Source organism: Geospiza fortis, unplaced genomic scaffold (genome assembly GCF_000277835.1).
Source record: "Geospiza fortis unplaced genomic scaffold, GeoFor_1.0 scaffold66, whole genome shotgun sequence".
NCBI lineage: Eukaryota > Metazoa > Chordata > Aves > Passeriformes > Thraupidae > Geospiza > Geospiza fortis.
The window spans coordinates 7,055,396-7,069,203 of record NW_005054312.1 but is presented as its reverse complement, the minus strand read 5'-3'; the positions used below and the strand labels follow the sequence as shown (position 1 = coordinate 7,069,203).

General features: G+C 40.5%; 1 protein-coding gene across 3 annotated transcripts in view; it reads left to right on the top strand.

The window, feature by feature from the left end:
* Positions 1-3,571: 3,571 nt before the first annotated feature.
* Positions 3,572-13,808, top strand: part of CUNH11orf74 (chromosome unknown C11orf74 homolog) — a 35,007-nt gene continuing 24,770 nt past the window's right edge. For 2 of the 3 annotated variants that reach the window (XM_031055790.1, XM_031055788.1), the window contains exons 1-2: positions 3,572-3,701; positions 10,571-10,726. In XM_031055790.1, coding sequence (XP_030911650.1) covers positions 10,618-10,726 — 109 coding nt within the window. In that variant the 5' untranslated portion in view covers positions 3,572-3,701; positions 10,571-10,617. Of the gene's footprint in view, positions 3,713-10,570; positions 10,727-13,808 lie in introns of all 3 variants that reach the window. The other variant, XM_031055789.1, reaches the window with a different exon arrangement.

Genomic DNA, 13,808 nt, shown 5'->3' with positions numbered 1-13,808 from the left:
GTGAATCTCAGCTTGTGCTGAGCAGCCCCGTCGGGGTCTCGGGCTTGCGGGTGCCGCTGGGGCTCCGGGGGGCGCATCCTCTGCCTTTCATCTGTGCGCTTTGCTCAGGTTTTCATGAGTAGGTTTCAATGGGTGTCTCTTGCTCTCATAAACTTGTTTGTTTAGACTGAAGGAGTTTATGTAATCAGCCTGGATATTGATTGCGAAAGAGCTTTGGAGAGCACAGACACTAGGGAGGGAAATAACTGGCTGATTCATTGGCAGTGTCCTTTTGTGGCAGCAGACTGATGCTCTTTAGTAAATGTTCAAGTTCTCTGTCCCAGCCTTTGCCAAATCCCCAGAATTTAAAGGTGTGAACGAAATCTAAGAAAAAAATAACTAAATCCTACATTTAAATATGTAATTCCTCTTTTTTTTGGGAAGTTTTAGGTTTTGTATTTTCCTTGCTGCTTTTCATTTTTCTGTGACACCAAAACCAAGACACATAGGGTTTCTTTTTTAAGGAAGGATTGGTATCTTCTAGTTATGTGTCGTCAAAACCTGGGGGGATCTGAACAACATTGTGTTTGCTGTAAAAAGATGGGAAATGATGATGCTGACTGCATCAATTGCCATATTGTACCATACTGCTGCACTGCCTGCCTGCAGACTGGTATGGGAACTGTTGTGCTAAAATAGGGATCTGCCATGGAATGTTTTTCAAAGGTGAGGTGTTTTCAGGCCAGAGCACACAGACAGGGTAGACATAGCCATTACTGAGTCTGTTTTGAAAAACAATCCGTGGTATGGCTGGCTTACCTTGTGGAATCATCCAAAGATCATGGTTGAGTTCTGTTCACTGTATAGCCTAATGCCTCTGCCCTGAAGGTGCTAGTTTTTCTACATTTAGATTTCTTTTTAGAAGTACTACACTGTGGGTGAAGTTCGGTTATAAGTTAATTAAATTAGTGAACCCTTTTCCGAGCATGTCGGTATACACAGCAGGTTGTGTCCTTATTATGCATGAAGAAAGACTTATGAATTTATTTACCTTCAGGTGATATGCTAAACAGGAATCTGCTGCTTGTTTCTTACAAGCATTCAAAAATGGCATCATCGGAGGAGCTTGCACTAAGCTAGACTTACTTGATTAGATGTCATTTGTCTCTTCTTTTGTATTGTCTGGTTACCTAGCTTTGGTTTTACAGGATCTTTAGAAAAGTAAAATGTCTTCCATACTGAAGATGCCATAAGAAAATTTCTGTTTTACATGAGAAAATTAGACTTTATCTTCTACCTCTCCTGTTCTACATTTGACTGCTGGTTTATATTTGAAGTCTAACGGGAGTATTAAAAGTGGCAAACAATTTAATTGACATATTGTTACGCATCTTACATTTTTACATATACTTAAAGAATCTCCAAGTAGGGCAATTATTAGTGTCTACAATGTCACAAACTATTTCCCAGATATTGAGCAGTACTCACGTCTGAAGAGTTCTCTATCTGAAGAGTCTGCAGATACAGAGTGGAGAAAAGATCAGTGAAAATTATTTGATTGATAGACATACAGAACATACTGGTTAAGAGACTTAAACACATTTCCTTGTTGTCTCTTAATATTTCTTGAACTTTATATAAGCAAACAGTTCAGTATGTAATGGAAGGAATGTTTATCTGAGATTTTTGGACAGAAGTAGCTCTTAGGCACTGGCTGGAATTGCTTTAGCTTTCCATGTATTTTCCTGCTAATTACAGTGTGTCAATACAGTGTGGTTGCTCTCTGGCTATGCTGACCTCCAACTCTAACCTTCCGATACCACTGATTCCTCTGGGCCATGGCTCTACTAACCCTGAACAGCTTTGGGGAACCCAAAAGATCTAACCTTATAAACAAAGAGTTTAAAGTGCCTTTTTGTGGCTTTATGCTCAAAACTGAAGTTGGATTAGCATTACAGCTGATGCAGAGATAAACAGACAAATGCCTTTGTTGTGGTGCAACACAGGATACCGGGAGAGAGACACTACAAGGAGTAAAGACAAATAAGAAAGAAGGGGGAGTTACATAAACAATTGCCAGTTATGATGACTTGAGTCATGCTTCATCATATTTGGTGTTTTTATAGAAGGTTAAGCTTGTAAGGATTATACAAATAAATGAGAATCTCAGCATTACTTTTATAAGCCCCCTATCTGGGAAGCAGTAGACACCTGAGCTAGAAACTAAGCAAACAGAAAGAAAAAAACTAATATTCTCCCTGTTTATTTTAAAATCAAACAGTATTTTGAGCAGGTTTTTCAGATAAGAGTTGTTTATATGGCAAGAAGAGATTATAAGGAATTCAGATTTTGATGGATGCATTGGGAGATACATTTATAGAAGGATCAGATGAAGACAGGAGGTGTTTTTTAAAAACAGTAGCTAATGTAATTTGAAATGTGCTTACTATGGAAATAGATGGACATAGTTACGATTTTGGGTGATGTACCATTTCAGAAACCCTATGAGGTGCTCACAGAGAAGTACAGGATGAACATCTTTTAGAGGTAAGGGGTAGTGTGAGTGACCTAAACAGCAGCTAACATTTCATATACCTTTGGATAGTCTTCCTTGTCTTCAGGCTTTTCCTATGGAAGCAAGTCTGCCATTGTTCTGTGTCCTAGATCCTAGTAAATCTAGGCTTCATGAAATGTCACTAGATGACAGTGTTTAGGCACTGAGTCACTCACAGGCTGTGTTTATTAGTTACTGTCCTCTTTGACCCTATGTAGAAATGGTTTGTTCACCTATGTGCTTTGCCTGTTACCTGTTAGTTAGGCAACAAAAACATTCTAATCAGGAGAACAATGACTAATCAGTGCTGCTGTTTAGTGTGACATCTCATATTTTTCAGCATTGAAAGTATTATTTATAGTAATTTCACAGTAATTTGAATGCTGCAAAATAATGAATGACTAATGAGTTGATCTTATGAACTGTAGCAAACACAAAGAACCTTTTTTCATTTATACAAAAATAAGATATTTGAGCTGTACTGATTGGACACTGAGAGAATGAAATGCAGGATATAATGGAGTCTTAGCTGGTAAACACCCATTGCTGACCGTTAATTAGTTTGCAGTTATTTTGATGAGAACATAGATACCTAGTATAGGATTAAATTGATTTTGCAGTATTGTGGGTTTTTTTCCTTTGATAGATCTGTTTTTTCATTTCCAAAATGAAAAAACGTCCCCCTGAAAAGCAAGTGCTGTTTCCAAATTGTTCACAATCAAAATCATATCCAGACACACACAGAGGTTTGAAGTCCTCCATAAAGAAGCTTAAGGAAGGAAATTTTTTACATAGTATTTCTCAAAACATTTTCTAAGTGTATCAACCAAGTTTGCTTTGGGCAAAGCAGTAATTCAGACGTACCTGGCTGACAGCAGTTTTTTGCGTCCTCCGTAATCTTTCTGTGTAATTGGGATTCAAATGTGAGCAATGTGAGGAATCTTCTGTGACAGCCCAGGGGGCTTGTGGCATGGAGAGACAGCCTGATGGAGGGGATTCTATCTGCTTAATTTGCAGATGTGCTCCTGAGAACTCGATCTACTGTGGCTAACTGGCAGTGACTGGTTTGTTTCCTTTCCTCTCTTCTCTTCAGATGGCACAACAAGAAACCCACCAGTCTCCAGAAGCTTTAACTCTTTGCTGTGGAAGAAGCTCAGAGTGACAGCAGGTGCCTTTTAGGTTGTAAATATCGGCAGCATATGCTTCTTTATGGTTGAGTTTTTTTACACTGTTACACCTGTCAACCTTGTGATCATCTTCAGAATTTTTTAGTGCTACTTTAAAATGTAATTTAAAATAAATGTTGAGTTGAAAAATAATTTCAATAGGTAGTAAAAGAAAACAACTCTTGCTGGTTGGCATACTACTTTCCCCAGGAGCGCTCTGCTGCAAGCAGGCAATGACATTGAAACAGAGCAAAGGAAATGACAAATGCATGCAGTTCACTGAGTGAAGGCTGACTAAAAAGTCCAACTCAAAGTCCACTGAAGTAATTAGAAATGTCTTTTTTTCTCCTTTGGTGGCCTTCTGATCAGACCTTGAAAGACCAATAAAACTTTGCACCCTTCTGTGGCATTTTTCATCAGTTTCACAGTGCTTTTCTCCAACACCAAATAAATAATGAGATGCTGGGAAGTCCACTGGGAACATATCCTTTAACAGCTAGCAGTGCTGGGGCACAGAGGATAAGCCACTTGCATAACACAGCACAACAAATAAACAGAAAAACCTGGAAAACAATTTACTCTTCATAGCTCCCTGCTTTTGTTTTCCTGGCCCTACTTCACCCACTCCTGAGTTACAACATCTGCTGCACAGTATTTTAGAAATATCTCAACTCCCATTTGAAACTGCTGTGAGAATAGAAATAGAAGGAACTTGAAATGGAATTTGATTAGTACAGCAAAGCAAACACACCAAATGTTTGCGAAAATTGTCTTGAGACACTGAATAACTGTAATGCAGATAGGATGTGGTGATGTTTTTCATCTGAAGTAGGAGTGCTAAGGCAGTGCTAAGGCACTGTGCCCTGTAGCATCCATATGGGCCTTTTCTTCTGAAACAAAGATGAAAGGAAATTGTAGTGCAGAGTTGAATGCTGAAGAACTTTCCCCAAAGTTGAGGGCTTTCAGATCACATTTGTTTGTATTTTCAGTAGGGCCTAGATGATACTCAACAGCTTTTTATCTAAGTGTTTGATATATTTTGACCCTTATTTGGGTCTGTGGCCAAAGATCTAACAGCAAAAAAACCCCAAAACCCAACAAATACTTAAGGGAAAAATCTAGCCCCCAGTTGTGTCACTTTAATATTTTACATTAATTTTAGACTTTTTCTACCAGTTGACATGCTTTATCTTTAGAAATTCTTTTTCCAGTTACTGTGGTTGAGAAGATGGAGAAATTAAATTTTTTTGGTAACAACAGCATGTTCATTTTTGGATGAGGACATGGTCTGTCCATGCTGGTCTCTAACTGTCAGTGACAAAGTGCTTTGGAGAAGCTGCAGCAAATAGCTTCAGATTAATGTATCTACATGGTAGGCAAATTATGTTGAAAACTGTCCTGGTCATAGAAAGAAGACTTCCATCCAGAATTTAACTGGCAGACAACCCATGTGAAAAGGAATAAATAGACTTTTCCTTCACAATTTCTATTTTAATAACATAGACAGAGCTAGTATGTTTTCAGCAGATTGCTCACTGTTATGAAAATGCTTTATTTCACTTGATTTTCTTCTTCTACAATTAATTTCTTAAAATAATACATTGTTTGTGTCTTCTTCATCCCAAATAATTCCAAATTGCATTGATATATTTCCAGGCTTTTCAGCATATTTTCTGCCAGTAAAACACAGTCATCTCTGAGCTGAAATGTAGCTGGCTTCCTGTGGGTTGCAGTAATGCACTCCAGCTCAGCAGGGAAAGGGAAGGCTGCCTTACTCATTTGTGTAGGGTTTGCCAGCCAGAATGCAAATGTGCTGGATACTTAGCCAGGACCCACAGGCTGAAACCTGTAAAAAAGGGCACAGGGAGTCCAGCATCCTACAGTCTTCAATTTTCTGTCTCATCTAAAACTGACAGTAAACAGTATTTAACTTGTGAGGGAGAAGGCTTTATTTGGAGGGCTTATCTGAAATATCTGATTGAATCCAGCTGTGCTTTGACTGTCAGATCCTGGACAATCACATTCCAGGGGGCAGTGGCTGCTGCAGTTTGGATGAAGTGTTACCTTTGCCATGGGCTTCCAGGTTTTCTTTAAAGGGAGCAGTACTCTTGAAGCCATTGGAAATTCATAAAAAAAATTCTGCTCAGGTATGTGACTGGCATAATAGCACTGAAATCCAAAAGGATCAATATGCTTGCTTGCAATTAAAGCCCATGGATATATCCTTTAAATGCTCATATGAGCTGGGCATGAGAGGCACATGTTTTTGTCCATCTAGAGGTCAGCGCTCAGGCTCAGTAATGTACTCAGGCAAGCAGATGCAGCTCCCATCCCCACAAATTGCTGATGCATTAAGTGTGTGCCCTTAAGGCCTCCTGCTGAAGGCAATGGCAAACATCCTGTTGATTTTAACAGGATTATCTGTGTAGATCACATTGAATTGAGAGATGGAAGGAACTTCATCTGAAAGTTTTTGACCTTTGTAACTTTTAGTTTTTTTCTCCAGCTGGGTTGACCCGCACCTGCTTGTGGCCAGAACTTGGTGCCTCTGTGTTTGCTCCTGGAGCTCTGCCTCCCCACAGGTGGTGGTAGCAGGGAGGAGGAGGGAGAAAAGTAGGGCAGGACAGTAGAGCAGGGAGGGCTTTCTTCTGCAAGTGTAGATTTGCAGATGTCTAGACAAGAAGGAGGCAGTTTTCTGCCTGCAGGAAAATGGGTAACTGCTTGACTCAAAATGTTTTATGTCTTTCTCGAGCAGGAATTCCCAGAATCACACCTTTCACCTGGCCTACTTTTAAAGCACCATCCTGGGATGTTAAGGCAGCAACCACGGTGCATAGCTAACAACAAGCATTTGTTAAGGACAGGCTTGAGTTCCAGCTTTGCCTGCCTCTTTGCACCGTGGGGGCTGATGATCTGCACTGCAGGCTCCAGCTCGGCGTGGTGGGTGTAGGAGTGCCCTGCTGGCATCTGCTTTTGCAGCATGGAGGAGGCACAGCTTTCTGGGCCATTTGTGAGGGTGTTTCTGATGAGGCTGTGCTTTCAGGGTTGCATAAGCAACTATGACAGGCTGCCAAAGGGGCAATCCTGCATCCTTCCCTTGCTCACACTGTCCCCTCATATAGGCAATCATGATCGTACAGCTGAAAGGCAGATTGGAAAATATATCTTTAAAACAGAATATTATATGCATTTGCTCTGTTTACTCTCAGGTTTTGTGTTGGTGGTTTATTTTGTCTGCCCAAGAGATGGACTGGAGAGGTAGACCATAAGGTGAAGAGGAAGTGGAGATGGTGGCCTTTTTGGGAGCAGCCAGAACCTAGATAGACTTAAATTGATTCTGAGTGCACTTGTCTGCTAAAATCTCATTCTTTTTGCAATGCTGCTACCTCACTATTCATTGCTGCAACAATTTTGTTAAAAGTGTAGTTACTGTGATAGCTCTGTAGGAAAAAAAGATGGGGCATTGTCCAGTGGCAACAGAGTATAAGATTTAAAAATAGTGTATTTATGTTCAATCTGATTTTTGCAGCCATAATTATAAAATCCTGATAACAGGTGTACCTAGTGGATATTTTTCCTGAAACTATGGGTGAACTATTAAAAATACCATTTATTAATCAGCCTTTTTTAAAAATTGAGAATGACTTCTAGGAGGGCAGATCCGTAGTGTGAAAACCTGACTTGAACCTATGCCAGAAGTGCTAGTGAAGTTGGTTTTTTTCCCCCTGAAAAATTAAATTACATAAGATTTTATTGTGTTTGTAGAGACAATTAGCTTTACTGCTCTTCCCTTAAAAAAATTCATAATCTTGATTTTTCTTTCATTGCCTCTATTGTATTTTAAACAAACAAAAACCACTTAAAAATGCAACATAAACCAGCAAGTTTATATTCCACCATATTTGGTGTTGTTTAATAGAATTAATAACTGTATAATTGAAATCATGCTAATACTCACTTGACCTTCCTCTTTGATTCAATGCAGAGATTTCTGATTTGTCTTAAACTGCTTGGAAGAAGACTGTGTTTTGAGAAATATAATTGATTTTGCACAATCTGCTGATGATCAGCAAGGCTTAATGAGTGATCGCCTCAAGAAACCTCATTAAAGTCATTTGGATGGATGAACAGGAATGAAATGCAAAAAGAAGAAAGCATAGTTGCTGCTTGAATGCATCACTTACTGATATTTGATTCTAAAAGTATCCAAAGCCAGCACAAGGAAAGGATCAGATACCCTTGCTTTACTTTCCTTGACACTTCCAAGTTAGTTTGATTCCTTTGGGGAAAAAAGAAGATAAGTTTTTGATTTTAGTAGTATCTATTCTTTAGCAGAACAATGCAGTAGTTTCATTCCTTGAAGTGTCATTGTATCAACTTTTTAAATTGTGGAGGATTCCAATCCATTACTGTGTATTTTTTCGTTTTTTCAGGATAGTTTAAAGAAGCCATTGCCTTGAGGCTGTGAATTGGGTGTTTGCTGAAGCCTTTTAATTGTGTAGAATCTACTGGTTAGCTCCTTAGCAAAGGTGAGAGTCTTCTGGTCAGCCTGGTTTCAGCTGTTCACCTCACAAAACTTTTCTGTGGCTGACACAGTGTGGTAGTCATTTAAGAGAGACTCTGGAATAAAGTAGGTGGGAAGGAGCAGAAAACAAAGTGGAATGAAAATGAAAAAAATACCAAAGCCTTGATGGGTTGAGATAAATTTTTGAACACCCTTCTTGTACTATCCATCCTAAGCACGTGTTCAGTTTCAGGGATGGTAGATATTCCCCACAAACCATCATCGGCACTTGCTTTTATTTAGGGCCGTGCTACAGCGCCAGGCAGTTCTGGAAAATGATTGCAAACAGGGAACAGGTAGTTCTGGCTGCCAGTCTCTCCTCTGTTGTCTGGGAAAGTGGCTGTTTTTCTGACAGAACCTAGGCTTTCATTAGGACCTGGCTGGTTTTTCCTCTCTGTGAGGAGATGATTCTGTAGACCTCAATAACGGCTGTGCAAGGGAATATCTGAAGTGCAGTTTCCCATGTTCTGTAGGAAGTAGAAGCTGCACAGCAGAATAAGAATTGAAATACATGATTTTTGGTACCACCTGGTCTGGATGCTGAATCTCAGGCTGGTGGTCTGGTGGCTGTAGAGCATGGCTTTCACAGAGAAAGCGGTCATGCAGATGGTTAAGGATATGATTATGCCCCCAAAATGCATATTAATTTTCTAGTTTCCTAGAGCATTTTAGAGTGAATTAATGTAAGCTTGGCTGGCAGCCCTCCACTAACTTGTTTTTAAATCATTTAAATTCCTGGTGACTCATTTTTTTAATCTGTTATTGGGAATAGTACTTGTTTTCTCTTCCTTATGGGAATGTTTTTAAGTTTATTTTGTTAGTGTTTGTAAGGGAGCTGGAGATCCTAGACACCAGACTTAAAAGAAGAACAAAGTTATTAACTTTTTATTGATTAGATATATACATTTTTTCTTTTACAATAGCCTTACAAATCACAGCACTATTTCAGGTAATGATTTTAATAACCATAATGAGGAATAGAAGGCGCTGCTTGCCTCTCAAAGCCTTGTAATAGAAATAAACAACTCTGAGAGTCTGCTGAGTTATATTCTGCTTTGTTAGTCCACAGAGAGATTAATAATGGTTGGATTTTGTAAAATATTAGAAAACTTAAACTTTAGGTCATGTGGATGTGTGTGTATTTTGATATCTTCAGAACATTAGTCTTCCTTGGAAGCAGGCAGTGCAACAAAATTAGAGCTTTATGTTAGAAGTCATGCTTTATTTTCTTTCTGGTCTCCAAACAATTCTTTTCAATCTTATTTAACTTCAGTATCAGGTTGGCAGCCTTTCCTTAGTATTGTTGAAGTTTTGCTGAAGAATTAAGCTTTCATTCCCAAAATCCACCTCTTAGTGTTGTGGTAAATCAGGAGAGGAGACAGAGGAGCACATGCAAATCAAGCATTTTGTGTATAATGCGCTCCTGCATCTTGATCAGTTTGTGTGCAAACTGATTCTATTAGTGTGGACCTATGTGTATGAAAAATAAGTAATATGGGTGAGTGCTTAGCGTCATGCAGCTGTTAAAATGCATTTACACAGATTTTATGAGTTAGGAGCAAGGTTAACTTCAACATGCTTCACCGAGGGCAGTTCAGGACCCGCAGAGTCTGGTTAAGTGATGAAGGTGGGCTGCAAAGTTGTTGCTGTGTGACTGGAGAGTGGAGCTCCCTTCCTTCAGTTCTCAGCATTTGTTCCATTCTCAAGAGTAATCCTCATATTCCTGCATGGCTGTCTGGCTCCAGCATGCTCTCCCTGTCCTGTGTCCTGCCTCAGCATACACATACACACACACACACACACACACACACACACACACAAATGTGTGTCATTGGGATTTAACATGTGGTCCAAAATCTGAGTTTGTGGCTTTGATGGTTCAGTGAGCAGTGCACCTGAAGGTGATGGATTCAGTCCAAAATTTCAATGTACAGCTGTGTCCTGGCTGTTAAATACAACATGCTGGTGAGGGATGTCACTGTTTCTGCAAAGAAGGCAGGGTTTGAAAGACTGAACAACTTAAGGGAGTGAACAACACCAAGAGAAGCTGGCTCTTCTGTGGCCCATATTACCCAAGGTCATAAATTTCAAGCATAAATGATCACAGTTTCTCCTTTTGTACTTAAAATTTCTATGTCCATGTGAATTTTGGGAGAAATGCTGAGTAAAGTTCCACTGACAAGATAGAACTACACAAGGAGAGAAGAAAAAGTATACTTGCTAGTGCCCATCTATGTGAACTAGGGACTTTTCTGTTGATTTGTTTTCTGCCTGCACATATATATAGCTCTTTTCTTTCTATTGCAGGAGCAGCCTACAAAACCAGATATACCTATTCGACTCTCAAGGTGTGGATGATCATGGGAGAACAACTGTTAAAGAACAGCATCCTTGATCAATTTATTAATAGCCATGAGCAGTCATATGAGGAGTTTCTAAATACATTCACATATCTTTTGAAAGGTATGTAATTTCCCAAATCTCCTGTTAGATACCACAGACAGAAGGAAAGATAAAAAGACAAGCAGTGGTATTTAGTGTCGTCGTGTTACTCACCTGCTTTGTGACTTTAGGCAAATCCTTGTGATGCTTTTGTTTTTCCACTCAGCAGTGGGAACCCTAAGGACAACTTTCTACAGATTGTTTCCCAGGCTGCTGTGTCTCTACAGGTGGTTAGCCATTTATGCTTGCTTTGTGGAGGAGTGGGGAACATGCACTGTTTGGAAGGATAGATGTTTCCTTAGTACATCTTGCATTGTTTTACTTGAGAAGTCTCCATAAAAGAAGAGCCTGAGGAAAGTACTTAATAGTGTGAGATGGTGATTTGGGTACTTTTACAGCTTTACTGACACTGGATGACTGTGCTGTGCCTGTGTGTGTGCCTTCTAAAGAGTAATTGCATTCTGTGATGAAACAATTACCTGGAGGGATGTGGATATTGTCTAAATTGATTTCAGCAAGGCTTTCAACACTGTCCTTCACAAAAGCCTTGTAGGCAAACTCAGGAATTGTGAGCTGGATTAATGGACAGTAGGGTGGGTTGAGAACTGTCTGAGTGGCAGATCCCTGCGGGTCATGATCAGCTCACAGGGTCTGGTTGGGGCCCTGTCACTGGTGGTGTCCCCCAGGGTTCAATACTGGGCCCAGTCTGGTTTACCTAATTCATCAGTGACTTGGAGGAAGGGGCAGAGGCCTCCTCAGCAAATTCCTGCAGACACAAAGCCAGGAGGAGTGGCCCATACCCCAGAGAGCTGTGCAACCCTTCAGAAGGGCCTGGATGGGCTGGAGAGATGGGCAGAGAGGGACCTTCTGAAACTGAACAAAGGCAGGTGCAGGTCCTGCTCCTGGGGAGGAACAACCCCCTGCAGCAGCACAGGCTGGGGCTGAGCTCTTGGAAAGCAGCTCTGTGGAGAAGGTCCTGGTGGAACACAAGCTGTCCATGGCCAGCAGAGGCCAAGAAGGCCAATGGGATCCTGGGGTGCATTTGGAGCAGCATTGCCAGCAGGCCGAGGGAAATGATCCTGCCCCTCTGCTCAGCCCTGGTGAGGCACATCTGGAGTGCTGTGTCCAGTTCTGGGCTCCTCAGGACAAGAGAGATTTGGAGCTCCTGGAGCAGGTCCGGCAGGGCTACAGAGATTATTAAGGAGCTGGAGCATCTCACTTATGAGGAAAGGCTGAGGCAGTCTGGCCTGTTCAGCCTCGAGAAGAGATGAATGAGACCTTATCAATGTCTGTAGGTGTGTGACAGGAGGGTGTCAGAGGATGGAGCCAGGCCTTTCTCAGTGGTGCCAAGCAATAGGAAAAGAGGCAGTGGGCAGAAACTGATGCACAGGAGTTCCACCTGAACATGAGAAAGAACATCTTTGCTGTACAGGTGACCAAGCACTGGAAGAGATTGCCCAGAGAGGGTGTGGAGTCACCCTCAGTAGACATTCTCAAGATCTCTCTGGATACAATCCTGTGCAAGGTGCTCTGGGATGACCCTGCTTAAGCAGGGAGGTTGGACCAGGTGACCCACTGTAGTCACTTCCAACCTGGCCCATCCTGTGCCAAGCTAACAGGTAACTTGGATGAAGGTACAGCAGGACATCAGGTAATGATTAGGCTGAAAGGATCTCATGCTCTGCAGATGAAATAAAAGAGCTTAACCTTGATCTGAGCATTGCTGAGTTACAGAATTCCAATTCTGTAGCTCGGGTTCACATTTTTAACCATGTTCAGACAGGTGCCATAAAAATACGTGCAAGCTACATATTACTCACAATTCTCTTTACCACTGCTTTGCACTAGAAGTGATGTCCTCGTACTATTGCAGAAGCACTGTATATTTCAATTACAGCATGTGGCATGCCCCATTGATTGGTACTCAGAAGTCTGTCCTGTCCTTATCCTTCAGGCAGAACTAAGTGTCAGTCACAAGCATTGAGCAGGAAACCAGTGGGGGAGCTGAAGCTGCCACAGGAATAATCTTGTGGCAACTTTCTGTCTCTTCTGCCTATAAAATACAGAAGAGAAAGGAGACACTGGGGGATGAGATAAGAGGATTGAAAGTCCGGTTCTGGTCTTCTTATGTATGATTGATACACTGGGGATAGCTCCTATCATAGAAGCATGCTGCGTATCATGATGCTACTTGCAAAAAGCCTCAGCCTGTATTTCAGTCACTTTCACTGTCACTGTAGGCATTTGCCACTAAAATAATATAAAAGGTAGAGCTTTACCTGAATCAAATGCTTAGAAATGCAGGTTCTTACGATGGTATGAACTGAACAGCTCAACTTGTTTTGCCCCCACTTTCAATTTCCTTTAAAGGTACCCAGTCTGCTGGTTTGCATTATAAATTAGTGACCTGCAAAAATTCTACTTAAAGCATAAAACATACATTGTCATCTGATAGATTTTTGTCTGTCATAACATTGGAAACAGAAAACACACAAAACTAATTGGATCCCATTGATTTCACAGAGTAACATATTTACAGAAGGTGATTTTCACTTGTGAATGAATTTATCCTAGGTGTGCAGTTGGCATTGCAAGGATATTTTCAGCTGAAGTTTCTGTGTTATTCTTGAAAGCATCTCATAAGAATCTGATACTCTAGTGTTTTTAAAATTTTTACTCATACGTTAAATTTACACACAGTGAGGCTGTAGAGCATATACCTTGAGTAGAAGGATCCAAACATCCTTGGCTGTTCTAGCCTAGCTAAAAAGAACCTTTTCAGGCTATAAATGGCCTGGAGTCACTCCCTGTGAACACATTAGGACCTTCTGCTGAGAGTATAGTTTCATTCTTATGAATGTGGGAAACAGGATTAATGAACTTTTACATTCTTGACTTCAATTTGGCTTTTTGAGAATTGCTTATATCCTAATCAAGAAAATCACATTTTTAGAATGTTGTCTTTTTATTGTATCTGAATATGTGATATTACCTTTGACTACTTCTCTTCTTCCTTCTGCTATTTGGAAAGATAATCTCGTAGTTCACATAGAACAAGATCTGGAGTCAAAATAAGTCTTTCTAAATAATGTGTAATTGGTTT